A 26376-nucleotide genomic window follows, 5' to 3' on the forward strand; every position below is an offset into this window, starting at 1 on the left:
GCATACTTATCTTATCTGTTTTTCGTATCAAGACAAATTTATTTTATGCACTGGGAACAATACTAGGAATACATATCCTAAAAATATTTTGTTGCATACAAGGTGTCCCCAACAAAAGTAATGATAAAGTTGTATTTTTTTTTAAATTGCAATCCCTATTTTTCTGTGCAGAACTGGTTGCACTGGTTGCAGCATAGACCTGGGTTGCAGCATAAAATTCTGCACATAGTACAAAATTTTTATTTGAAGCACAAAGCGGTGTTGCCACGCTATTTGTTATTTACTAAAATTTTAGTTAAAAACAGTATATTTGAAAAGTTGTTAAAACCTGGAGTGAATTTAACTTTATTTAATACTTATCTCTCTTTTCCTAAATACCTGGGTAACAAAATAAATCCGTGATGGTAAACTCACATTATCTTATACTGAGTATTTTTTATGGCATGACTAACATTGCAACATTTAAAATGCAACATAAAAAATGTTTGTATATTAATTATGCATATAAAAGAAAAGTAATATATAAGGTGTTGCATTAAAAAAAAATGAGACAGAGTATTTTAAATATTGCAATGTTAGTCACACCACAAAAATAAAGACCAGAAAAAATCGGCGTTGGGTTAGATATTGACATTTTTTACAGCAAAGCTACCACCTGAAAACCCAACGGAAAATTTAAATTCTAGTTAGTAAGCCCGGCTCCGAATATGTCTGTGGTTGGCAACAATGGGTTTAAAAATCGCGCCCTCGATTACGTAACTAAAAGTTTAATAATTGGTATCTCTTATAGGAAACAATAAGAATGCTTCATTTAGTGTTTTCTTTATTGAAATAGTTGATGTCTCACCAAAAATTTGGCTACTTTCTCTTGAAATCTTCTTCTAATTAATACACTTTAAAAAACATAAAACCGAAGGTTCGAAAATCAAAATAATAGATATAATTAATAACATAATTATTTATTTTCCTTCAAAATACACAAATATAACCACTGTTTTTCTCAAACTTTTCACCGAATCTTTACCTTCCACTTTCTTGAGCAACAAATGATTTGTAGAAACCAGTCCCACTGCTCTAGCATACTCCAACTTCTCTTTAGCCACTTCCAAATCAAAATTATGCTCATACACTTCTCCCAGCTGCTCAGAACTGTAACTCACTCGCACAAACTTATCCAGAATCATCAGAAAATAAGTTATTCCTGACTCTAACTTCAGAATAACATTTCGAAATATTAACTTGAAGTTTTCGTGTTCTTTAAAATGATCGCGTTGCATGATGTCAAGTCTACCACTCCAATTACAGGATTCTACAGGGCATTCTCTCTCTGGCTGTAACTCGCAGGATAGTTCGTGGTGTTTTAGAGTTGAACCGCCAAAAATCTTCTTGCATTTTTCCCAGCGACATTCAAACTTGATCTTGCCACATAACAAATGCTCTATGGTTCTGGTTTCGTCGTGAATAGGTGATCCATCCACGCAAGTGTGATTGTATCTCTTCAAACTGTGATCGAAACAGTAGTAGCAGTAGAAATGTTGAAAGTACGCACAACGGTGCCAAAAGTACTTGTTGCCATAGCTCAGGTTGTGATCTCCACAGTGATAACAAACGAGTAAAAGATTTTGATGTTTTCTGAAATCAATGCAGGAACTGTCTTTGGCTGATATACAAGCTGTGGGGTATTCTTCTTTGACTTCTTCGTCTAAGTAGACTTTGTTTTTCGGTAGTAACTGTTCCATTTTATTGAAGAAGCAGATTAACAATAAGAACTAATCGTACTTGAAACTGAAAATTATTTTTATACTACAAAATAAAGTTTTATCTTAAAGCATACTTATCTTATCTGTGTTTCGTATCAAGACAAATTTATTATATGTTATATGCATTGGGAATGTGTAATAACTATTAACTAAATAAGCATTCATTATGGGGGGTGTCATATTTTGGAAACAAGGCATAATAGTGCAAGTTTTTTTGTCGAAATATCACCGTCGATTGAAGAAATAAGAAAATGCGCAACCTTATGGGCGATTTTATGGCACCTGTCCGAGATGGAGTTGACGATACCATCGCCGCTAGTCAACCTGTCCGAGATTTAGTTTAGCTCTGCGGCTCTGCGCGCTTTATACGGCTCTGCGTCGTTTACAGCGCAGCGGATAAAGAATACTGTACCGTAGTTCTGCTTTCAGTCGACAGAGTGGGTTGTTGCCGGAGACAGTGTTGCCAGAACTACGGATTAATCCAATCAAATTAGCCTTGTCACAAATTTGCGCATTAGGTAGCGTATCTTCCCAATTCTTTCAATCAACGATATCACACAGTGTAGTCTGCAGTATCTAACCAATATGTACAAAATCAAAAATATCTTATTTATATGGACAGATTTCGATAGCAGATAACATATTCAAGTTGAATTAATAATGTATATGTCTCTATGCCGACTGCAAGACAATTCATTTAATTGCTTTAATTTGCCAGCTAAAAATAGAATAAGAACAAAGTGTAACTAACAATAATGGGCAGAGAGACAACACTAATGCAATATATCTGACTGATTTTTTCTTCTCGTTTGAAGTGGAAATTTTTAACGACAATCCAATAAGTTTATTGTAGAATAATCTGCAATTTTTGTAGACAAAACATCAATGAAAATATTATGGAGGTTCACAAGGGTATCATTTTTCATTTATGTTTTTATCGTAACCAATGTAAGCTTTTTATTCATACATAAACAGTGTTGGAATTTTATTTTGTACTCAATAATCTTTATACAATACCTTTGTATGGCGGATTCATTTCTTCAAAAAAGGAAAAGTAAAAATAAGTAAAAATTAAAAACAAACAAAAAATGATACACAGAAAGATTGAGACCTTTTTGGTTTTACCCCATTAAGTAATTATTATCAGCTCTTTTGTTTTAATAGTAAAATACCGCTGACAGATTGGTTTATGTTGGATCAATGGTAACGCAGCGGTCTTTACAAAAAAAACAGGGCTCACATTACCTCTGAATTAATATGACAGACAACTGTCATTTTGTCTGAATACTATAATTAGATAGCCTAATATACTCTGTCCAACGACCTATTGAATATTTCCACAGATACGACATTCCAAAAATGACAGAAAATACAATTTGTGTGTGAAATAACATGACAGACACAACTGTCACTATCGTAGCTCCTTCCGTTGGACAGACTATACCGGGTACGTCTCGAAAGTGGCTCACTACTATAACTTTTTTTTGAGATAAAAAAACGAGATTTGGTATGTTAGTATATGACATAAATTAGAATTAATTGACGTAGGTAATCAATTGTTTTTGATCACTTCTTGTTTCATCGGAAATGACACCAATTTTTGATTTTTAAATGGCACCCTCGGTATATTTCTACTTTTTTGGATAGAAAATGACACTCTGGATAGAATTTATATCATATGTCAAACTTTTGACAGTTTCGCATATGGTTTATTTGAAATTGTAACATGCAGTTCGTAACGACGATTTGACTTGAAATATCAAGTGTGTGGTAACAAATTATTCAAATATTTTTTTCCAAATATGCTAACCAACCACCCTTGTCGTCTCAATTGATAAAATTGAGGTACGATTAAAAATACGATTTGTCCATCTTTTAACAGGCCAGGAGAAAACAAGAAAAATATTAGACGATCAAATCTATTTTTCCAAGGCCCCTTGATTAAAAATTAGTGTTTTTAACACAGCCATGGCACTCCAGATTCAAATTTAACATACGATTTGATTAAAGCAAAAATGTCAAAACTTAACCTATATGATATGTCATTCTACTCAAAGTCTCATTTTGTATCTGTTCTGTGGTCTCATTTTCTATCAAATAAACTAGAAATATACCAATGGTGCCATTTAAAAATCAAAAATTGTAGTCATTTCCGATGAAACAGGAAATGACCAAAAACAATTGAATAAGTCAATCAATTCTAATTTATGTCATATACTAACATACCAAGTCTCGATTTTTTATCTGAAAAAATAAAAAAGTTATAAGGGTGAGCCACTTTCGAGACGCACCCGGTATTCTGATTTTTATTAACCAGCCTTCCAATACTTTTAAGACTTCCCTCGTATCATTGGAAATATTTTTTTATTATAAAGTTATTTTTAATTATTTTAGAAAAGGAAAAGCAGTGTATCAACGATAATGGTGAATTTTTTGAATATGAAGAAACTCAAATTGTGAATGAACAAAAACGCCCGGGAAAGCCAAAAAATTCTGGAGACTTTTTTGGCGTAGAAGGAACATTTAAAAAGCTAGAAGTAGATTAATTTATATCCGATAAAAATATTATGCATCGTATTTAAAAGAGATCGAATAAATACAAGTACTTAATTATTGAAGTTTTCTTCAAAAAAATCACCATAAAAGCAACAAAGATATTTTTTTTTAATAAAATATACATTTTTAATAAAATAACTGCCTTTTATGTTTCGAGATAAGTACAGTTAATAATATTTAAATTATTTTTATATCCTTTTTGTAAGCACACCACTCTCTACAGGGTGAGTCAACGATAGAGTAAAGTCCATTATCTCATTTGTTTCGCGGTTTACAAAAAAAAATTAAATATAAAAGTTGTAGGGAAGGTTAAGATACACATTTTAAAATTATTATAAAGTATACAAGGTGCTTCAAAAAAGTATGGCGGATATAATATATTATTCTTTTTAAATGCAACACTCTTATTTTATTTTTAGATTCTACATAAAATTCCATAACTTTTTTGGAAACATGCAATATTATATACCTCAAATTAATAGTTTTTGTAATATTTCAGTTTGTTTAAACAGATGTTAAATTGCAGTGTGGTAAAAAATTGTCAGCTGTGCCATTGTTTCTGGCTTGGAGTACCAAAATTGGAGAGTTTTATAGAGATGAAAAAAAGATATACAGGGTGTCCCACTTAAGATGGATACAAGCCAATATCTTGATTGTTTATTGACCGATATTTTTCATTTTTGGCAGGAGGCTGTATGCCTATAAGACGTACATTTTGTCCAGGGTAAGAAATGCGATACCTCATAGACGTACGTTTTAATGGGGTTTGGTATTTTTCGAGTCAAGAGTAAACTATCCTTAGGACAGTATTTATTTCAAATCTGATAAATTATAGTGAATCCTCCTTACCTAAGATACTTACCAATTTTTATAAATATTGATACAGGGTGTGTCATTAAAATAAGACATTTTTATTTTTAATATTATTTTTTAAGTACTTACGACGCCACTGGATAAACAACTGGTTTATTATCAATAACCAATTATCAATTAATAATCGATTTAAATTTTCAGATAGCTTCCATAATAATTAAGATACGTTACAAAAAAACTTTGTTTAGGGCATATATTTTTCAAAGTTAATATAGTAATTGTTTTAAAAATATCTAACTATTTGGATTTCTTAAAATATTCCTCAATAAAACGAATAAAAATCATATTTCAGATTCCATTGAAAACTGGGTTTTTAAATTATTTTTTAACTCATTTTATTCATTTGTATTAGCAAATTTAAAAAACAATTTTTTAAAGTAAACAAAATAAAGTTATTTAGTTATTATGGAAGCTATCTGAAAACTTAAATCGATTATTACTTGATAATTGGTTATTGATAATAAACCAGTTGTTTATCCAGTGGCGTCGTAAATACTTAAAAAAATAATAATAAAAATAAAAATGTCTTATTTTAATGACACACCCAGTATCAATATTTATAAAAATTAGAACTTAAGTATCTTAGGTAAGGAGGATTCACTATAATTTATCAGATTTGAAATAAATACTGTCCTAAGGGTAGTTTACTCTTGACTCGAAAAATATCAAACCCCATTAAAACGTACGTCTATGAGGTACCTATCGCATTTCTTACCCTGGGCAAAATGTTCGTCTTATAGCCATACAGCCTTCGGCCAAAAATGAAAAAGATCGCTCAACAAGCAACCAAGATATTGGCTTTTGTATCCATCTTAGGTGGGACAACCTGTATATAAAGATATTTTAGTTAAATGATACAGGGTGTTCAAAATATATTTAAGAATTTCAACTACGGTACTTAAATTTCGGTACTTAAAATTAAAAAAAAATCAAATATTTTAAAGGGGACATTAACTATTAATTTTAGGTATATAAAATTATATATAAAAAAGTTATGGAATTTTACGTATGATCTAAAAATAAAATAAAAAATAGGGTGTTCCATTTAAAAAAAACATATGTTATATTCGCCACACTTTTTTGAAGCACCCTGTATAATTTTAAAATGTGTATCTTAACCGTCCCTATCACTTTAATATTTAATATTTTTTTGTAAACCTCGAAACAAATGAGATAATGGACCTGACTCTATCGTTGACTCACCCTGTACTGTGTACCTGTCTGTACAGTACATACATCCCGAAATGACATCCCGATATAAATCGAATTAACATATTACCAACGTTATAAAAATTAGAATTTGTAAATAAGCTTTAAAAAAACGTTTTTGCTTATTTTATATATTTAAAGATTAAACCTTATTCAAGTTCGAACACTTCGAACACTTACAATTAATAAATAATATAAAATAAATTAAACAATGAGTCAAACCTAAAATTACCTACTATTTTAGTTTTCAGTAAAACCTATAGAATAAACTTAGAAGAAAAATAATAGCTGATAATAGACAATAAACTGGGTACTTTAAATCATTATAATAAAAGCCATCTGATAAGTAATTTAGTTTAAATAAGTTTATTATTAGTTATTGATTTTTTATGGATATTTGTCATCATAAAAATTGAACAGTATGAAAAATGGCGCTGTCTTACGTCAGATCGTTGCGTCACGGAGCGTGCGCCGTTGCCATCTCTCAATGTAAGTGATTCACTGTCAGTGTCAAGTTAGTCCTGTATTAAATTTCACATGTTAACTAGTTAAAAATTAATAAGAAACAAGATGTTAATTAAAGAATAGTAAGTACGAAGCAAATTTCCTTCTTTGTAGTGCATATTTCGGTTCAGAGCGGTTTAATTTAAGTGATAATTCGATGTTTAAAGGGTGCGTAAAAATTTGAAGGGGGTTGAAGTGTCAAAAAGTGGCCGAATTTAACTGATAAAATCCTCTGGAACAGATTTTGATAATTGCAGGATCAATTTTTGGCCCATTAATTGATATCGTCTAATGTGTGTGTTTTTCCTAAATAAAATAATAGATGTTTTATGTTTTTTTGCTTGGGACTTTGGATTTTGGCATTGGGCAATTTTATTTTCGCTTATTTTGTCACTTGACGTTTTTGTTAATGATATTTGTTTTTTTTCCAGCCGTGTTACCTTGCCCCTTACTGTTGAAGAGGTATGTATTTTCTTTAATTTGCTTAGACGTATTCGTTGAGCCCTTCCTAATTAAAATAGTGGCTGAAAGTCATAAACATGCATGTTTGTGAGTTTCACTAATTGTTGCCTAAACTAGAACATGTCGTAAGCTATTATACCAAACTATCACACGCAAAAAACTAGGCGATAGACCCTTTAATTATAACAACAGATACCTTTGATAATAGTTAAATATGGTAATTATTCTTTACGTATCAAGGATCCAAAATTCAGTGTATTTTAAATCTAATTATTTATAATTATTCTACAAAGTACAGTAGTATTTAGTATATAGCATGTAATTTGTGTTTTTTAATAACAAAAATATTTGTGAAAACCAAATTTCTTGGAAAGCAATATCATTAACAAGAAAAAAAAATCATCTTATCAATTTGAAAAATGAATTTACCTTTATGAGTCATAATATTCTTTCTGAACTTTAAGGCACATAATAGTAAGTCCAAATTAAACACAAACAAAGCCACTAGAACGACTGTAAACACACAGCTGACACAACGAAAATGGCAGAAAATAGAGTCGGTTGACAGCTCATCGGCCCCAGTCGGCGCGTTATTCAAATAAATGTTATTCATTGGTCCGAGCGCTTGGAATCCTGGAGTGGGAAACTGGTAGGATGCGCAGTGGTCTTTGCTACATCTTTTAACTTCATAAATCTATGGGTTTGCCTAATAAATTTTTATGTGTTAGCCTTCTATTGGGCTTTTTATAGTCTTGTTATGCTTTCGAATAAATAAAGTATGTTATATAATATTTTTTCTTAGGTTATGTCATAATGTATATGATTTTTTACTTAATAATTTCAGTATCAAGTTGCTCAGCTATTTAGTGTAGCCGAAGCCTCCAAAGATAACACAGGTGGTGGTGAAGGAATAGAAGTGTTAAAAAATGAACCATTTACCAATTACCCACTGCTGGGTGGGAAATATAATTCAGGCCAGTATACTTACAAGATTTATCACTTAGCGAGCAAAGTGCCAGCATTTATTAGGCTCTTGGCGCCCAAAGGCAGTCTGGAGATACATGAGGAAGCGTGGAATGCCTACCCCTATTGTAAAACAGTCATTACGGTTAGTGTGTTATTTTAAGATCATTTTGTCAATATTATAGTAAAAAAAAAACAAATTTCTTTGACCTCATTAATGTTTGACCACGGCTATAAAAGCTAAACCAAACACATTTGGGGAGTATAATATTAGGAAAGTAAACAGTACACACACACACATGTTTTATTAGTTGCATATACAGGGTGGCTCAACAGTTTGTGGAAGTCCAGTATGGCTATTGTTAACAAAGATATAAAAAAAGTTTTTTATACCATCCTGGGCATTTCATCTGCGTGGTATGTATTTTAATGCATGCGACAGAGATAAATATAAGTGACCGGTTGACAGACAGGGAGACAAAATAGAAAAGCGGCATACAGTGTTGCCGGTTTTTACGCGTGTAGGAAAATGTGTGTATAAAAAATGAACTATTTTAAAAACTTTTATGTATATTACTGAAATGAAGATAATATTATATCCAAGCTAAATATAATCTACTACAGCTGTAGTTAAATGAGTAACTGATTGTGGTTTGAAATTTTGATGCAAAATCTGGCTATACTGCATAGAAGAAATGCATCAACCCACCTTTTTTCTCTCAACATTTGATATTTCATTAAGCTGTCTACATCACTGTTTTACACGGTAAAATCCAGACCACGCGTTTACGATGACCAGATTGGTATAAATAAATGTTCCATGGCATAAGATGCATATCCTAAAAATATTTTATTGTCTACAAGGTGTCCCCAACAAAAGTAATGATAAAGTTGTATTTTATTTTAAATTGCAATCCCTATTTTTCTGTACAAAACTGGTTGCAGCATAAAATTCTGGCATAGTACACAATTTTTATTTGAAACCCAAAGCGGTGTTGCCATGCTATTTGTTACTAAAGTTTTAGTTAAAAACAGTATATTTCAAAAGTTGTTAAAACCTGGAGTTAATTTAACTTTATTTAATACTTATCTCTCTTTACTTAAATACCATACCTAACAAAAAAAAATCCATGAAGGTAAACTCACATTATCTTATACAGAGCATTTTTTATGGCATGACTAACATTGCAACATTTAAAATGCAACATAAAATATGTTTGTATATTAATTCTGCATCTAAAAGAAAAATAATATACAAGGTGTTGCATTTAAAAATGAGAGAGAGTATTTTAAATATTGCAATGTTAGTCACACCATAAAAATAAAGACCAATGTTGGTTTAGATATTGACATTGACATTCACCATATATTTTTACATATAAAATGTCATCGTTTTTTTTTATCGCACAGTTATATATATTTTAACATATGTATTAATAAAATTTTATTTTATACGATCTTGATTTTAATACTTTTTTACGTCTTTTTGACTTTTATCGTTTGATTTTTATTTCTATATAATACAAAATTCGTATATGCATTGTTTTATTTGAATAAAATTAAATATATTTGGAACTTTTTAAATATTAACTGCACACTACTTTAATCGATTAGATTATAAATATTGCACATAATGTTACGAATAATACAAACCTACTTGTATTTATCTGGATATAATATTTACTTTTCTAAAAAGCCAATATTAGTTTTTCTAGAAAAAATCTTTTGTTTTTATAATAATTTTATTAAAACTAGAAAAATTGTATTCCAATCATTCAAAAATAAAATGTTTAAAGAGATTCTGTAAAAATGCTTAATATTGATGGATATTTATTCCAGGTCTTACCACATAATTTTATCCAATGTAGCGTTAGAAGCCAAGCGATAATTTTTTTTAATTAAGTTGGTATATATAGGTAAAAATAAAGATGCATTTATTTCAGATTATTTAATATAAAATATTAATTTTAATTGTTAAAATTTACGAAGAAATGATAGTGTCTTTTTCGAAAACGAATATCTCATGAAAAATAACTAAGAGATGAACAAAAAAATAAACTATCAAGAAAAGATGCTATTTAGATGATAAAATTATTTCCAAACTACTTTCATTTTGAATATATTCCACAGGGTGTTCCAAACTTTCACCAAAATAACAATTTTTTTTTTGTTCCCTCGTATAATTGGCAGATGGAAACTTTCATTTTTAATTCAGAAAAAGATGCTAAAAAGTCAACTAATTATGCTACAAATTGCTTAAAAGATCATCAAAATCGGTTCACTAGAACACAATGTAATATAATCGCAAAACAATTTCCGAAGCACGTGATCAACATTGAGTGACAAGCGATGGCGACAGCGCTGCCAGATTGTGATGGATTTATGAGATGAATCTTAATTTAAAATTGACAAACAATATATTTATAATATCATTTTTTAAAGAGGTTTACGTTTTATTTTTAATTTAATAACTAATAGTTTAGTAATTAATTGATTTATTTGTTTTATAGCTTATTTCACTTATTACATATTGGCAAAAACTAGTCCATTATGAAGATTATTCTAAGCATTATTATGGGTTATTTATTTATTTATTTATTGATGTAGATCTTACAACGCCATAAATGGTAATAACAAGTAAGAGGGTGCTGTTAATGCACAAACTAATAATCACAGAATTTCATAAAAACTGACTTTGAAAGTGGTATAATGTGCTTATCAATCACTTACTTCAATCCACTTACTCTGACTACAGTCAAGAGTAATAAAGGACCTTTATTGTCACGTTCTCGTTTAAATTGTTTATCAGGGAAGCTACAAGCTCTTTACTTCGACTGTTTAAATGCTTCGGCATATTTTCGACACACAATTTCAAGAACCAAATCAAACCAAACCAACACACAATTTTAAGAAATGCAATACAAAAACTCGAAAAATTAGTTCTTAAAAGAACTGTTTGTGCTTAAAAGTGCAATTAAAAAAAAACGAAAATAGGCAAAAAAAACGAGAATTGCTCACAAAGATTCAACAACAACACGATATTATACAAAATAATCACTGACATTAGGATAATTGTCAAATAATAAAGGTCAACATTGCTGAACACGGCGCAATGTGACCAGGTTAGGTTAGGTTGCTGGGGTTTGGGGTCATATTTGATCCCTCACTCGGAGGCCTTGGGCCCATTGCGATACCCCTGTATTGTTTTACCAAACTTTCCTCTCATTCTTTCTTTGCGTTAAAGCACTTCCAGCTCTTTGCAAAGTTCCCGATGTCGCTGATGTTGGCTTCTGCTGCTTCGTCTAGTTCCTCCAAAAAACCTTGCCCTAAAGTTTTAAAGCGTCGATATTCCAGTGCCGGACAGTGGCACAGCAGGTGCTCTATGGTTTCTTCTTCCTCTCCGCATTCTCTGCAGTAGTCGTCGTCGGAAACTTTCCATCTTACGAGGTTTACCCCCGTGGGACAGTTTCCAGTGACGACACCTACAATTATGCGTACTAGGTCCTTTTTGTGCTCTAGTAGTTGTTTTGTCTTTTTGCTATCTACCACTGGCCATAGTCTTCGAGCTGTAGCGCAGTCCTCACGGTGTTGCCACGTCTCTTACTGCTTGGCTTTGATGGCAGTTCCTATAGCCTCCTTCAGTGTGTTGATCGTTACAAGTGGTGGGTCATCTGCCACGGCCTCTCCCCTGGTCCCGTCTTTGGCGGGTCTGTCTGCTTTCTGATTGCCCACCACATTGCTGTGGCCTGGCACCCAGCACATAGTAGCCCCGCCCCGACGCAGCCAGGACAGTGCTTCTCGGCATTCCATCACAGTTTTCGATTTCACTGATTGCATGGTGATGCTTCTTAAAGCGGCTAAGCTGTCAGAGTATATCACTATATCCCCTATTGGTCTATCAGCAATTTTCTCTGGTATGCAACTAGCCGCTTACTTTATGGCGTAAACCTCTGCTTGTAGAACATTACAGCCATCCAATAGCCTCAAGGATCGTCGGATGTCTAGTTTCTCTGAGAAGATGCCTATACCTGTGCTCCCTGAATTTGCGGAAGCATCTGTGTAGACTGCTATCTCTTGAGTGTTCATTACTCGGTTGCTTTCCCATTCTTCTTTTGTCGGGATTCGAATCCTTATCTTTTCTCCAAAATCATGTTTGGTGAGCATATAGTCCATTTTCTGGTCTAGCAGATGTGGACTCGTGTTCACCATGATTTTCCCTGTGCAATGTGACCAACATAGCGATAATAAAATTCGGTTGAAACTAATTTTTGCAGCTTTAATCTAAATAAAATATCTGTTACGATCATTTGCTCTATAAAGTAAAATGAAGAGCTGCTCGGTATCTTAAATTATACAACAAATTTAAACATTTTTTCCAAAATTTCATTTAGTCAGGTTTAGACTTTAATGTCAATGTCGATATAATTGATGACGTGCATCGGAAAATGTTTTGCGATTACAATATAAAACTTTAAAATACATAAAAATTTTAAGTCACAATACAGACAGGCTTTATTTTACAACCGTTCATGCACATTTAACTTATTTTTTGTTAAATTAGATTGTTATTTTCAGAATCCAGGTTATATGAAAGACAAATTTAGACTAGTTATAGAAACTGTACATGCCCCCGACCGAGGCAGCCAACAGAACGTAAGTAGATTGGGGCCTAACGCTAATTTCCGTTTTTTATTTTTTTATGTGTTTCCTTGCGCGGTGACGGTGGTGATCATGGGCTTGTTGTAAATAATCTACTGGGCTTTGGGTGTGCGTTGCGGCTACCGCAGAATCCCGGTTACATGAAGGACAACTTTGTTATCTGCATCGAGAGCATGCACATAGCAGACACAGGGAGACAGGAGAATGTAAGTGGGTTGCTTGCTCATCCCATTTTATGCTTACTAACAGGGTGGATCAAATATAATTTGGAATTTTTATTTAGTCGCATAATGCGTTGATAAACATGGTTTTTATTTTTTAGGGAAGAATTTTGTGTAAAGCTTTATTCAGAACCTCGCAATTAGTGAAATAAATTAGCGGTTTCATTTACACTTCATATATTATGGCGCACTAAAAACCTTATTCTACATTACGTTTTATTTTGGGCCTCCCCTAAAATAAATTCCTGTATCCGCCCCTGGCCATAAGGACAACGTAAATATACGCTCCATTAGTGTGACGTCATGTAGCCGAAGGTCAAGTGTCGCAAAATCCAAACAAAGCAAGAATATAATGGGATAATCTAATTTTTCTTAATTTTTTATTATATTACTCTGTTCAAAGGATATTTGTGTCTTTCTGAGTGAGTATATAAGCGTTTACCATAGGTTAAAACAATAAAATATAAATTATGTTAAAACAATAAAGAACACGAATTTCCATAGTATTATAGAATTTATTAACTATAGAGTGCACTGGTACGGTTCAAAATTAAATGTACTTACTTGGGGAAATACAATTATCCTTAAGAAAGCAGTAATAACGAGAAAAAAACGGATTAATAGTGGGTTAATTCACGCTTTGTTTAGATTTTGCGACACTGACCTTCCGCAACACGACGTCACCACTAATGGAGCGTATTATTTGACGCTATTCTTGCAACGGTCGCGACCCAAAGCTTTTGATAATTTCGGAGCGGTTCGGCTTTTTCCGGAATTATGCCGCCAGACATAATTTATTCAAATTTATTATTCTTTTCTTTTAATTTTATAAATAAAACACAGTGTGTTGCATACAAGACACTTTATTTTATATAAGAACATGTATGAAATACCTATGAAACATTGGAAACCAACGTTATGCCACGATCCACGATGGTTTTTGCAGTTCTCAGTTCACAACACAACTTTTTAAGTTTTAATGTCACTTTTTCACAATTATCACGGGTTTGAGTAAATAAAATTTAAATTAAACTCACAAGATAGCAATAATTACTTTGATAATGGACGCTTTAACACTTTTCGGTATTTTTTCAATGAGGGCGGTTTAAATTTTGAAAGATTTTATAATTTTTGAAGATTCTGACTTTGACAAGAAAAAATTATTTCTGTTCTTGTTTGCCGTTGCCCTTAGCAACCGCCAAAATCCTGTAGTAGCGCCAGATCGCGTACAACGGTCGCGACCTAAAACAATTGTATATTTTGACGGGCATTCCAATCTAGTTTTTATTCCTTTATCTATGACAATGTCTAAAAAACACAATTAAAATTAATAGAATATCCTAGCAACAGCTTGCGGTAATCAGTTGTATCCATAGAGGAAGCCTAATATTTAGCTTATAAAAAAATAAACTTTTGATTCCTAACCACATTTTTCTCTTGACATGATAATCAAAGGCCAAAATTACATTCCTCGTAAATTTTGAAGTATAATTAGTGGAAAAGTTGAAAGTTTGTTAACTTTTTCCACTAATTGAAAATTACTACCACTAATTATGACGTTCTGAATGCTTACATTAAAATTAAGCTTAAGTATCACAACATAATTCATTTAAACCAAAAACTTGTAATATAAAACCAAAATGTCAAAACGAATAACAATGTCAGGAAATAAATAAATAAATGTGATAACTTGACATTTTTTAGAGCAGGGCTACCACCTCAGGTTTGGAATCCTCAGCGGGAAATTTAAATTCCAGTTAGTCGGCCCGGCGCGAATATGTCCATGGTTGGCCAACAATCAATTTAAAAATCGCTCCCCCGATTACGTAACTAAAAGTTTAATTAGACAGTTAAAGCACGGCCAAAGACGTAGACGTAAACATATCGTTTGACATGTACGCTTGCGCAGTGAGAAATTCACTTGCGTTTACGGATACATGATACGTATCTTTACGTGCCTTTACGTACGTACAAAACGCAAACGTATCGAGCCGAAACGGTTTCGATTTCACCCGATTAATGCCGAACGTACAAATTCAAATCGTCAAACATCTGTCTTAATACCTGGCTCTCTGACCTTCGCTAGTTTTTGGTAGTTATTTGAGATATTTTGGAAATGTTTGACCTTGTGGAACAGGAAAGGGGCCTATTTTAATATAATAAATTAATCATTTGTACACATTTTAAAGTTTTTAAGAGTGGGTACTTCCAATAATATTATTCCCATTAATGTTTTTTTATTCTTCAATAAATATTTTTATAAATTTGATGTGGAATCAATGGATTAAAATATTAAAAAGTACCGGTTACGTTACATAACGTTAAAATACTTGCTTTAACTCTCGTTTGCTTGACAACGCATCCGCATCCGTAGCGTAAGTTTCTACCGTTACGTACCCTGAGATACATACACATATTGTGCCATGCTTTAACTGTCTATTACAAAGCTAGCTTACGCATAGCTGTTTGCGAAAATAAAACAGGTTTTTTCAAAAATCCCGATTTTTATTTGATTCACTCTCTTAACTAGTCGTAGCAATGATTATTTTTTATATTTTAAACTACACATTACACATTATCTACAAGTAGATTGTTAGGCAAATTAACTTTTGGCATCTACCTAAAATTCATCGTCTTATTATATCAATAATTCATAGCTGTAAATTTTAGCTGAATGTGGGTTTTACTAACATTTGTTTTATATTTTTCTTCGTTATTGTTTTTGTGTTTTACTAACATTAACTGTTAAAACGATAATATCATATACATTAAGTCTCAAAAATCTATGTTTTATCGTTGATTGAAAAAATTGGCAAGATACGCAACCTAATGGACGAATTCGTGAAAAGGCTGATTTGATTTCTCCTTACGTTTCAAGTGCTGTACGGTGGAGATACCAATCGTTTTGCGGTAAACGCATAAATAGTTGGGCACAACGTATAAAAATAGCTTCCCGTGGGAAGCTTTATGAACGGAAGGTGTCACTGGAGTTGTTTTATCAGAAAAATTATGTATTCCATTAATTTTTATGGTGACACCGTCACAGATGTTGCGTTTGTTTGGAGTGCATTAAACAAAATGGCCGCCATAGCAATATAGACAATGTGCGGTATCGACGCCGCTATTTAACCGATTTCAATTTTATTTAGCTTGTTAGAAAGGTAATGTAAAGAGGAAAACAATTAATTCTTGAAAGTATTGCGAAAAAATATTTTAGTTGCTGATTGGATTTAAAGTGAAAAAAATTGAAAAATATTGTGTTATATTATTTTTACCAAAATAAAATATGATCTACGTTATATGAGTTCATATATTTAAAAAAAATTAAGTGATACATTTGCACATATATATTAATAAAATTACAAATCGGCATCATCAACTTCATTACTACACTGCAAAATCAGGCGGATGCAAATTATCACAAGTTGATTGGTCCGCATTACAACTACACATTTCTGTGCAAGGCATTTTGTTTGCTAAACATTTACATGGTGGTGAACATCGATTTTTATAACACGAACATCTAATCAGTTGAAGAAGAGACTCTGCAGCACATGGTTCTTCACTCATAACAGGGGTAAGCACCCCTCTTCCAAATACCAGCCGTGTCCAACTGGATTAGGGATGACTGCATTTGGTGTTCATCATCTTTTGACCACACAAAGGCTTAAAGGTTAGCTCTCTTAATTGCGGGTACAAGGGAACCTCTAGTGGGGGGTAACTTATCTCCAAGGGCTTGTTTGGCAGTAAACATTGGCCATCGTAATTCTGCAAGTGATTTTGTTAGAGTGCCTGCTTTATAAACTCGACAAATAAATATTTCTAGCTGATGCAAAACATCATCAGGTACTAAACCACTGGTACCAAGTTTCTGCAAGGCAGTAAGTTCTTCTTCACTCGCTGAAACAAATGCCTTCCAGTATGACAACTTTCCTTTTCCAAACAAACTTCCGGTGGTGTCACAACCAGATATTGCATGGAACCCGGGCAGTGCTGAAGATTTTAGTGGTCCGAGTGAAATATATATGTTTTTAACTGATATTTGGATATATATAATTGGAATCGGTTCAGCAGGGACCGAGATATGCCGCTTGGTTCATAATGAAGCGACGGCCATCTTGGATGACGTCATCATAGCCACACGCAACATCTGTGAAAGTGTCACCATCAAGTACGTTTAAAATACAGTATACGGAGGGTACCGCTTAAATTCCTGTCCCGATATTGAAGGATGGCTATAGAATTTCAATGCATTTCCTGCATAAGTCTATCCTTGTGTTGTAGGAGGTTTGACTAAACAAGGATGAACCATTCGACTCGATTTTCTGTCCTCCTTCAATACTGGGACGTAAATCCTCTCATTGCTCTTATGGGGAGGCCGTCGTATATTTTATTTAAACGTATTTGGTCACCATCGACATTATCGGACTACATGTTTTTATCTATCGATTAGTACTACTAGTACCTTCCCTTCATTAACTTTCCCACGGGACACACAATGCTTCCGTACTAAAAACACTTCTTTTCTCTAATTCGGCCAGCGAAGACATATGGAAGACGATGTGGATCTGAACGAGACAGTGTTGCCATATTAAAATACGTAATATCTGTAATACGTTTGACGAAAATATCTTGGGATGAAAAATCAACGTTTATGTATTGAAAATGTATTCGTGTTAAACATAGAATAAACAACAAAAATAAATATTCTTTTATAGGTACTGAATATGTCGTATGATCGAAATAAGTCGTTTAGTTGTCTTGGAAATGACGATTATTGACATTTACCATAATATTTTACATATGAAATAACAGCAATCTTCATTTCCAAGTCAACTCTGACGCCGTTCTTTGTTTAATCATATAATATTATATTAAATTATTTAGTGATAGAAAATCTGTATTATTAACGTACTGTACCCAAAATCCGTAAATCTACGGATTAATCAGTAGTTCTGGCAACACTCTCCGGCAACCACTCACTCTGTCGACTAAAAGCAGAACTACGGTACAGTATTCTTTATCCGCAGGGCTGTAAACGACTATCAGCGCGCAGCGGCGCAGAGCTAAATCTCTGAATTCTCGAACAGGCTGACGGTAACGCCAGCTACATCTCGGATAGGTTTTGGGCCACGAAATCGCCCATAAGCTTGCGCATCTTATTTCTTCAATCACCGGTTTTATGTTGACATTACATTATATTTGTTATATTACATATAACTATTTCTTATTTGGCATTCTAGTGTTTAACACATTGTAAAGTTTAGTGGTTATGGATTTTTTATATGTTTTTACATTTCTGTCACGAAATGTCATTAACAATTTCACATTTTAATATAATTGCTTTACCACGGTATACGTGATGGGTTAATGATTTCGAGACTTTCACCTTCCACAGGTTCACGAATTGCCCGCCGACAAGCTAAAGATTCGTGATGTTGTCTACATCGACATTGCCAATGACCCTGTCAGCTCGGCTGACTACAAGCCCGACGAGGATCCGCGCAAGTTCAAATCGGAAAAGACGGGACGTGGACCTTTGGTGGGCGACTGGAAGGATTCAGTCAAGCCAGTTATGACCTGCTACAAGCTGGTGACGGTCGAGTTCAGATGGTTTGGATTGCAGGTAAAGGCTAGATATATTCTACCGTGCTGACAACTCTTACTTTTGGGTCGGCATTTATATGTGTGGAAGTAAATCGCGTAGGGATCTTATTAAGTCGGAGTGAGAGAAATGCGAGTGTGCTGTTGCGGCGTTGCCACATTTCTCCGGTACGCCTTTCTATATCAAGTAAAGTAAAATCACGTTCGCAAACCGCTTATTTTTAAAAGACTTTTATTTTCGAAAAGATAACTAGAGAAAATTATTAGATATGTTTCTGAGCATCTGAAATGGGGTTAGGGTGTCCATTTTTTTATAGCTCAGTAATCGTCAGTAATCGCGATAACTCAATTACTGCTTTAGATATTGAAACTTTTTTTTATTCTGAAGTTCGGATCTTTTACAAGTTGTTTAAATAAGAAAAATTCGATAGGTTTGTTTTTTTTTTCATTCAAAATTTAGCTATAGGGAAAATTACAATGACTAGTTAATAAATAAGAAAATAAAGTATCACGAGACATAATTAAATCGTGAAGCTGAACGCATGATGTACACTCTTCCCTAGAATTTTATATAAGTACTGATATGGTACACTATGGTACTGATTGGGTCGACCGGTCTACCGCGACAGATCTGCTATATGCCCTTCTACGTCTCTTAGCAATGTGCACAGTTTCTCGGTTTATTTCATTCGTTTGGCTACGTTTTTACTGTCCTCTCTTTGTTCAGTACATTATAAACGAATAAACGCATTGTACTCTTCTTTCATACGGAAATCTCGACCCAAGACTAAACTTTGCCAGCCCTTAGTACAGTTCATATTTAATAAACTTTTAGTCACGTGATTAAGCTTGACCGGCACAGCGTTACCCACTTTTACATATTTTCTTTTATAATTTTAAATATTTTAGGAAACAATAATAAATTAATTATAAATATATAAACAGTTATTATTTACATCAACAAAACTCACGTCCTAACACTCCAGCACTTAAGGGAAATAAAGGGCCATTAATATGGCTTTCCCGCTCAAAATATTCTAATAAAATTGCGATGAGTTTCTTACGGTTATTAAGCTATCTTATTCACTTCACACTAAAAGAGGTTCTAAAAAGAAAAATATTCGACTGCAAGGTCTGCTAGTAAAAATGTTTAAAATTAAAGTATTACAACACACAATTCACTTAAACAAAAACTAGTAATACAAAACCATAGACAAACAAATAAAAAGAGACTGACAAATCTCATGGTAAATAGTGGGACCGCGTTCCCGTAGCGCAACTCAGAATAACAATTTTGAAACCAATTAGCAGGACCATGGCAGGACGTATGTCTTTATTGCTATCTTTCTTTATTGTGTGTGCTTTATATGAAAAAGAAAGAGATAGGTATAAAACGTATCGTAAGACATTATCGCACATTCTGGCTAGCGGAAAATTTAAATTAGCCTTTATTAGTAGTATTCTTTCATTCTGAAACTGAAAATTTTCACTTAAACTGATTTATATTCCCTATACCACGTAAAGGGAACGTGGTGTAGGGAATAAATCAGTTTAAGTGAAAATTTGCAGTTTCTTTCAGAACGAAAGAATACTACTATTATAAGGAAAATTATAAAAAAAGCAAAAATTGTACTGTTTTATAAACATATTTATTTATACATAAAAAAAATAAACTTTTTATAATATAATAACAAAAAATAACAGTGTTTATTCCACCCACCTACCAATTTTAAATGCAGAAGAACTGACTGTTGCAGGAAACGATCGGCCAATTTTTTTAAAGGGCATTAAAAATCTCATTTTCGAAAAAACTGCCTAATTGCAATAACAAAGTGAATATCCAAGCAAAGAAGACTTTACGAGAATCATGATCCTGAACCATTTTCAAGTCCAGTTTTAATCCTAAAACAAAAGTAAAATAGGTATATTAATAAAGTTTCTGGTTACTATAAACCAGCTACTACTACCCAAACTACCTAAACTACCTACCCAAAAAATGAATCAAATTAATTGTATTAATTTGTTATGTTAAGAGAGGTTCGAAATATTTTTGACACTACTACTTCTACTTTTTCCTTAATAAGATGATAAACTACTTACTTTTATTTTACCGGGTGTCTTTAACATATCTATCAGAGGAAGGGGGCACCAATACATATAAAAAATAGATGATACTGGCTCCTGCAGCAAATAAAATAACAAATAGTATAACCGAAAATTATAAGTAACAAAATATAAATACCTATATGGAACAAAGGAATTTGTTCCTTATCCATATTCATAAGTCAATAAAACGGAGAGTTTAGAAAAAAAGGTAAATCACCAAAAGAAAAATTAACAAACATGACGAATTGTCATGATGTTGTCATCTTGGTTGTGATTGATGACGAAAACGGAAGGCGATTGTTCTAATTTCTATTTAGAAATTACGTTTTATATGGTTGCTTCTTTCTCTCTTGTTATATTAGAATGAGATAGTGGGCCCAATAGATGCAATGCGCAGATCAACATAAATAGAACGAAATTTTGCGTTCTGAGTTGCGCTACGGGAACGTTGTCCCTCTCTTTGCCATTTAATTTGCCAGTCTCTTTTTATTTGTTTGTCTATGTACAAAACTAAAGTGTCAAAATGAACCAAAATGTCAGGAAATAAATAAATGTGGCAAATTGACATTTTTTATAGCAGAGCTATCACCTGAATCCTTAGCGGGAAATTTAAATTCCAGTTAGTCAGCCCGGCGCGGCGCCGAAAATGTTAGTGGTTGACAACAGTGAAATTAAAAATCGCGCCCTCGATTACATAACTAAAAGTTTAATTGGTATCGAATATAGATACAATATACATATTCTGTTCGTGTACAGGGTGTTCCACTAAAGTAGGTCTCGGAAAGTATTAGCTGTAAAGCTTGTTGATAAAAAGAAATTACAACTAAAGAGGCCATGTGAAATTGCTGGAAATTACTTTAAAATTTGTAGAATGACCGCTAGAGTGCGCAACTGTTATGGCAAATAAGAAAATGGACAAAATTCAGCAAATTTCGGATTTTTGTTTGTTTGACCCATTTGTCCTATCAGCTAAAATGAAGTAGTGGGGGGAGGTTAGATCTGTTTTTATTTATGGTAATAACTCCGGTCTGAGTAATTGGAATCTATCGAGCTAGGGCTCTAAAAGAGCGTTTCTTAGCGCAATTTAAAAGGTATACAATACTGTATTTTTTATTAGAGTTTTTTCTAATAACCCTTTGATTTGGCGTATTTTTCTGTAATTCGATTTTTTTTAACTTAAATTCTATTTTCGGTTCTTTGGAGATTCGAGTTAAGTAAGTTCCGCTATTAGTTTAGGACTATACCTCTACACTTACATCATCATAAATGTGATCTATACATATCATTTGTTTTATTTTCTAGTCACGAGTGGAAAGCTTTATCCAGAAATGTGAAAGGCGGCTGTTTACTAATTTCCATAGGTAAGTAACAAATACCACCCAAACAGCTAATTATATGTTATATTTTTGACAGTTTTTGTTTGAGTTAAAAAAGTTTAATTCTTAGGGTTGCTTTACTGTTTGTTCTGTTTTTGAGATGTATGAAAATCCTCTTGAACTTTCATTTCGTTGCATGAAAACATAAAAAAAAGTTTGCTATAGAATTGCAAAAAAAAAGAAAAAGAAATACAAAAAGGAAAGAACAGGATCTTACATACAGGGTGTCCCAGGCTGAGCGTGCATTAGAAGTTTCTAGAGAACTACAACATCTAGCTCGGAGATTTCTTTAACATCATAGTTTTACAACGACATCTATCGATCAAAAATATTTTCAATACGGCGGTACTTCCGGAAATACCGGAAGTTGACAACAACTTTCTTATTTTAAATGGGTGCCCCCATTTTTTATTACATACTTAAATTCTCTGTAAAATTTTATGAATTTTGATATTAAACACTCTATATCTAACATTGACCATTTTTGAGAGAAAAAAATATTTAAAATCTTTGAACGAAAAAAAACTGCCTCTCAAAAATATGGGTTTAGCCTAAACGTTAAATTTAGTGATTACCACAGCCACTGTGCCATAAAGAGAAAACATGTGGCTATCTATTTCAAAAATTAAATTGTTCGAATGTCATATAATCATGGCCACAGCTGTCATAGGATTGAACAATTAAAAAATTATCATAAATCATTTTTTTTTTAAATGGAAACCCACTTTTTTATTTCACTAGTGATTTTGATTATACATGTTCTTATACCTAAAATAAATGGTTTTTAAGTTATTTAAGATTTAGTTTTAAAGGGTATATTTTTTTGTTTTTTTAACCAGTAGCCTAAGCCTTTAAACGTCACGCGATGTAAAACTATATCTGGCCATGTCATATTGCCACTAGCTATCACTAAAATACGAGATATATTTTTATAAATACACTTCATAAAGTTTTACCAGCAGTATTTATAATACTATGCGAAATTCAAATAATTAGTTTTTTGACAGAAGGAAATAAATTGTCTGATGGTTTGACACTTAAGGTCAAAGGAAGCTAGCTAAAATTAAGAAAAAATTACGCTTTAAAACTAAATCTTAAATAACTTAAAAACCATTTGTTTTAGGTATAGGAACATGTATAATCAAAAAGTAACGAATTAAAAAACCTTTTCACTAGTTAAATAAAAAAGGGGGTTTCCATTAAAAAAAAACGATTTATGATAATTTTTTAATCGTTCAATTCTATGACAGCTACGGCCAATACTATATGACATTCGAACATTTTAATTTTTGAAATAGATAGCCACATGTAAAAACGTATTTATGTCCCAGTGGCTGTGGTAATCGCTAAATTTGATGTTTAGGCTATACAAATTTTTTTGACAGGCAGTTTTTTTCCTCCAAAAATATTAAAAATGTTTTTTCTCAAAAACGGTTAATGTTAGGTATAGAGTGTTTGAGATCAAAATTCTCACAAAATTTTATAGAAAATTTAAACATGTAATAAAAAATGGGGGTACCCATTTAAAATAAGAAAATTGCTGTCAACTTCCGGTATTTCCGGAAGTGCCGCCATATTGAAAATAGTTTTAATCGATAGATCTTGTTATGAAACAGTAATGTGCAAAAAATCTCCGATCTAGATATTATGGTTCTCTAGAAACTTCTAATGCACGCTCAGCCTGGGACACCCTATGTACCTCAACAATACAATATTTGCATTAGTTTCGCACTTGCACACAAAAAAATGTAAGAAAACTTTTTTGTAGAGAATTCAATTTCCTACAAACATACGAGACGGTATATTTTTCCAAATGGTAGATACCCGAGATATGAATTCTAATATAATCTTTCTAATAATACGGAAAAATAGAAAACTGAAAGGCGGATGACCTTCCTATTAAAATTAAGAGCTCATACTTGGAGATTATGCATGACATTTAAGAGTATATTACGTTGTACTGTTCGGGTCGCTTCGTTCGTACTGCTCGGGTCGGTTCGTTCTGTCAAAAATCTGCCTAAGGCTTAGCCCGATCCTGTCGTGTTAAGCCACACCCAAAATTCCAAATACACGTGCTTTGATTAAGGTTTGCTGAGCTTCAGCATTTGCCATAAAATAGCGAGCCATTTGTTACAAAACTATATAAATTATATATCACTGTAATAACAAAAATTCAATCTATTTCCGTATTATAACGGAATTTTAAATTATGTCTTTATTTTCCAGTAAATTTAATCCAAACATAAGGAATATTTTGTTGATGTTTGACCATCAAAATCTTAAAAATAAAGAAGTTGTCTGAAAATGTGCTACAATACGGATATAGTATAATCCTTTATCTTTAATTTCCTTCATCATTTGTATAAAAATACCTAGCCAGTTTTACGTAAAACGTTAGATGCCGCTTATTTGGCTACTTTTTCGGACTAGTGAAATAGACTCTTAAAATTAATTTTTGTTCTCTGTTTCCAACTAGACAAGTGTTCTGTTGGATGGACCGCTGGCACGGCCTGACGATGGACGACATCCGGCGCATAGAGGAGAAGACCAAGGAGGAGCTGGAGGCGCTGCGAAAGACGGGCGAGGCGCGAGGAATGAAGGCAGAGTCAGATTAATTTTTAATCTTTAGCCAAATCCGAAAACTACCTACCGGCATACATAGCTAATTCGTTAATCTAACGGAAACACGGTTAATTCTCTACTATATCGGAAATGAAACAAAAAACAAATTATGAAAATTTATATACTTATATCTCTCGTACATTTTCGCTAGCGTTTGGGGCGCCCTCTATTTTGAAACCGGGTCCCCGTGAAAGTATTCTATGTGTGTAATTAATTGAGTACGGACGGCTGACGGAACCTGCTCGAGATTTCGTTAGAAATAATTATACAGGGTGGTCCGAACTGTATTCCGGAAACTTCGGCAGCATATTCTGCAGATAAAAATAAGTAAAAAAGTTTGTATAAATGTATGTCCTAAAATGCTTAGTTTCGGAGATTCAGGGTGTAGAAGTTTCATTTTTATTTCGATTTTTTCCAAATAATTTCTGAAGTAACATCAATATTGGGATGAAAATTGGTGTCTGGGAGTTTTTTGACATGAGAAATTTGATTTTGATATCAATATGACTCCTATTTGTAGAATGCGCCACCTACGTGTGTTTTAACTGTTTAGAAGAGTAATAACTTTTCGTCCGTACCTATATAAAACTACTGAGTGAAAAATATGCATTTGTGACGTTTTACAAAAAAAAATCGCGACGGGCAGCCGTTCTCAAAATATTTAGAATGGGAATAGTCAATACTAAAAAAGAAAACTAGAAATAATAAATTTGGGAAATTTTTATTTTTTTAAATTAATCATAAAATTTTCTGCATTTTACATACAATTTTAACATAGCATTTTAGGACATACATTTATTCAAACTTTTTACTTATTTTTATCTGCAGAAGATGCTGCCGAAGTTTCCGGAATACAGTTCGGACCACCCTGTATACGGGGTGAGTCAGTTTTAATACAATTAATTCACTGTCAGGACTTTCAGAGGTGAGCATAGTACAGGGTGTTCTTTTTTTAAGTGTTTTATGGGGTGTCTTCTTTATAAGTAGCGATACAAAGATGCGGTTGGGTTGGTTTTCACTACTACCGTGTGACCTATTAAAAACGGCGTCAGCGATGGCTATGAAATGAAGATCGCTGTCATTTTATATGTAAAATTATATGGGAAATGTCACCGACCGTCATTTCCAAGCCAACTGGACGCCATTTTTTGTGTGACACTACTGACGTGAAAACTACATTTTTGTATCTCTACTCATAAACGAGAAATCCCATAAATAAACATACGAGAATGGAATAACATCCCCATGCCTACTCTGTAACGTCATTTTTATTTAATCACAGGATGTTTAGAAAGTTTAGTAATTCTGAAACATTTTATATATATATACCTTATGATCGAAAGGAGGGTGTCAAGTTGGGATGAAAATAGCGATCGATGATGTTGACCATGTAATTTTACATATAAAATGACGATGCGATCATTTCAAGGCAAATCTTTTTGTTCAAAGGTGTGATATTCT

At 32.8% G+C, this 26376-nt stretch overlaps 3 protein-coding genes across 8 annotated transcripts in view; 2 read left to right on the forward strand and 1 right to left on the reverse strand.

Annotated features, from left to right (window-relative positions):
• Positions 1-4371, forward strand: part of LOC115881599 (alpha-tocopherol transfer protein-like) — a 33693-nt gene extending 29322 nt beyond the window's left edge. For 4 of the 5 annotated variants that reach the window (XM_030899141.1, XM_030899142.1, XM_030899145.1 and 1 more), the window contains exon 7: positions 4155-4306. In XM_030899141.1, coding sequence (XP_030755001.1) covers positions 4155-4306 — 152 coding nt within the window. Of the gene's footprint in view, positions 1-4154 lie in introns of all 5 variants that reach the window. The other variant, XM_030899140.1, reaches the window with a different exon arrangement.
• Positions 944-1798, reverse strand: LOC115881600. The gene has a single exon (XM_030899146.1). The coding sequence runs from the start codon at positions 1737-1739 to the stop codon at positions 960-962; it is 780 nt and encodes a 259-aa protein (XP_030755006.1). The 5' UTR covers positions 1740-1798; the 3' UTR covers positions 944-959.
• A 2513-nt stretch (positions 4372-6884) lies between the features above and the next one.
• LOC115881501 (phosphatidylinositol transfer protein alpha isoform) lies at positions 6885-25018 on the forward strand. Of its 2 annotated transcripts, none has more exons than XM_030899003.1 (7): positions 6885-6985; positions 7334-7364; positions 8209-8472; positions 13115-13192; positions 18606-18833; positions 22220-22278; positions 24770-25018. In XM_030899003.1, exons 1-7 carry the CDS (start codon positions 6969-6971, stop codon positions 24906-24908), a joined length of 816 nt encoding a protein of 271 aa, XP_030754863.1. In that variant the 5' UTR covers positions 6885-6968; the 3' UTR covers positions 24909-25018. The 2 variants fall into 2 exon arrangements, with proteins under 2 accessions (XP_030754863.1, XP_030754862.1); XM_030899002.1 differs by lacking the exon at positions 13115-13192 and adding an exon at positions 12903-12980 and having other exon boundaries at positions 6893-6985.
• The last annotated feature ends 1358 nt before the right edge of the window (positions 25019-26376 follow it).

Source organism: Sitophilus oryzae, unplaced genomic scaffold (genome assembly GCF_002938485.1).
Source record: "Sitophilus oryzae breed Bouriz unplaced genomic scaffold, Soryzae_2.0 scaffold_172_pilon_pilon, whole genome shotgun sequence".
Taxonomy (NCBI): Eukaryota; Metazoa; Arthropoda; class Insecta; order Coleoptera; family Curculionidae; genus Sitophilus; species Sitophilus oryzae.

What these genes read in the sequence shown, in the direction of transcription:
- LOC115881600 (XM_030899146.1), bottom strand. Translation starts at nt 1,739, where the DNA reads ATGGAACAGTTACTACCGAAAAACAAAGTCTACTTAGACGAAGAAGTC.
- LOC115881501 (XM_030899003.1), top strand. An exon ending in ACACAGGGAGACAGGAGAAT is followed by an intron (nt 13,193 to 18,605) that starts GTAAGTGGGTTG and finishes CACCTTCCACAG; the next exon opens with GTTCACGAATTGCCCGCCGA. An exon ending in CTGTTTACTAATTTCCATAG is followed by an intron (nt 22,279 to 24,769) that starts GTAAGTAACAAA and finishes GTTTCCAACTAG; the next exon opens with ACAAGTGTTCTGTTGGATGG.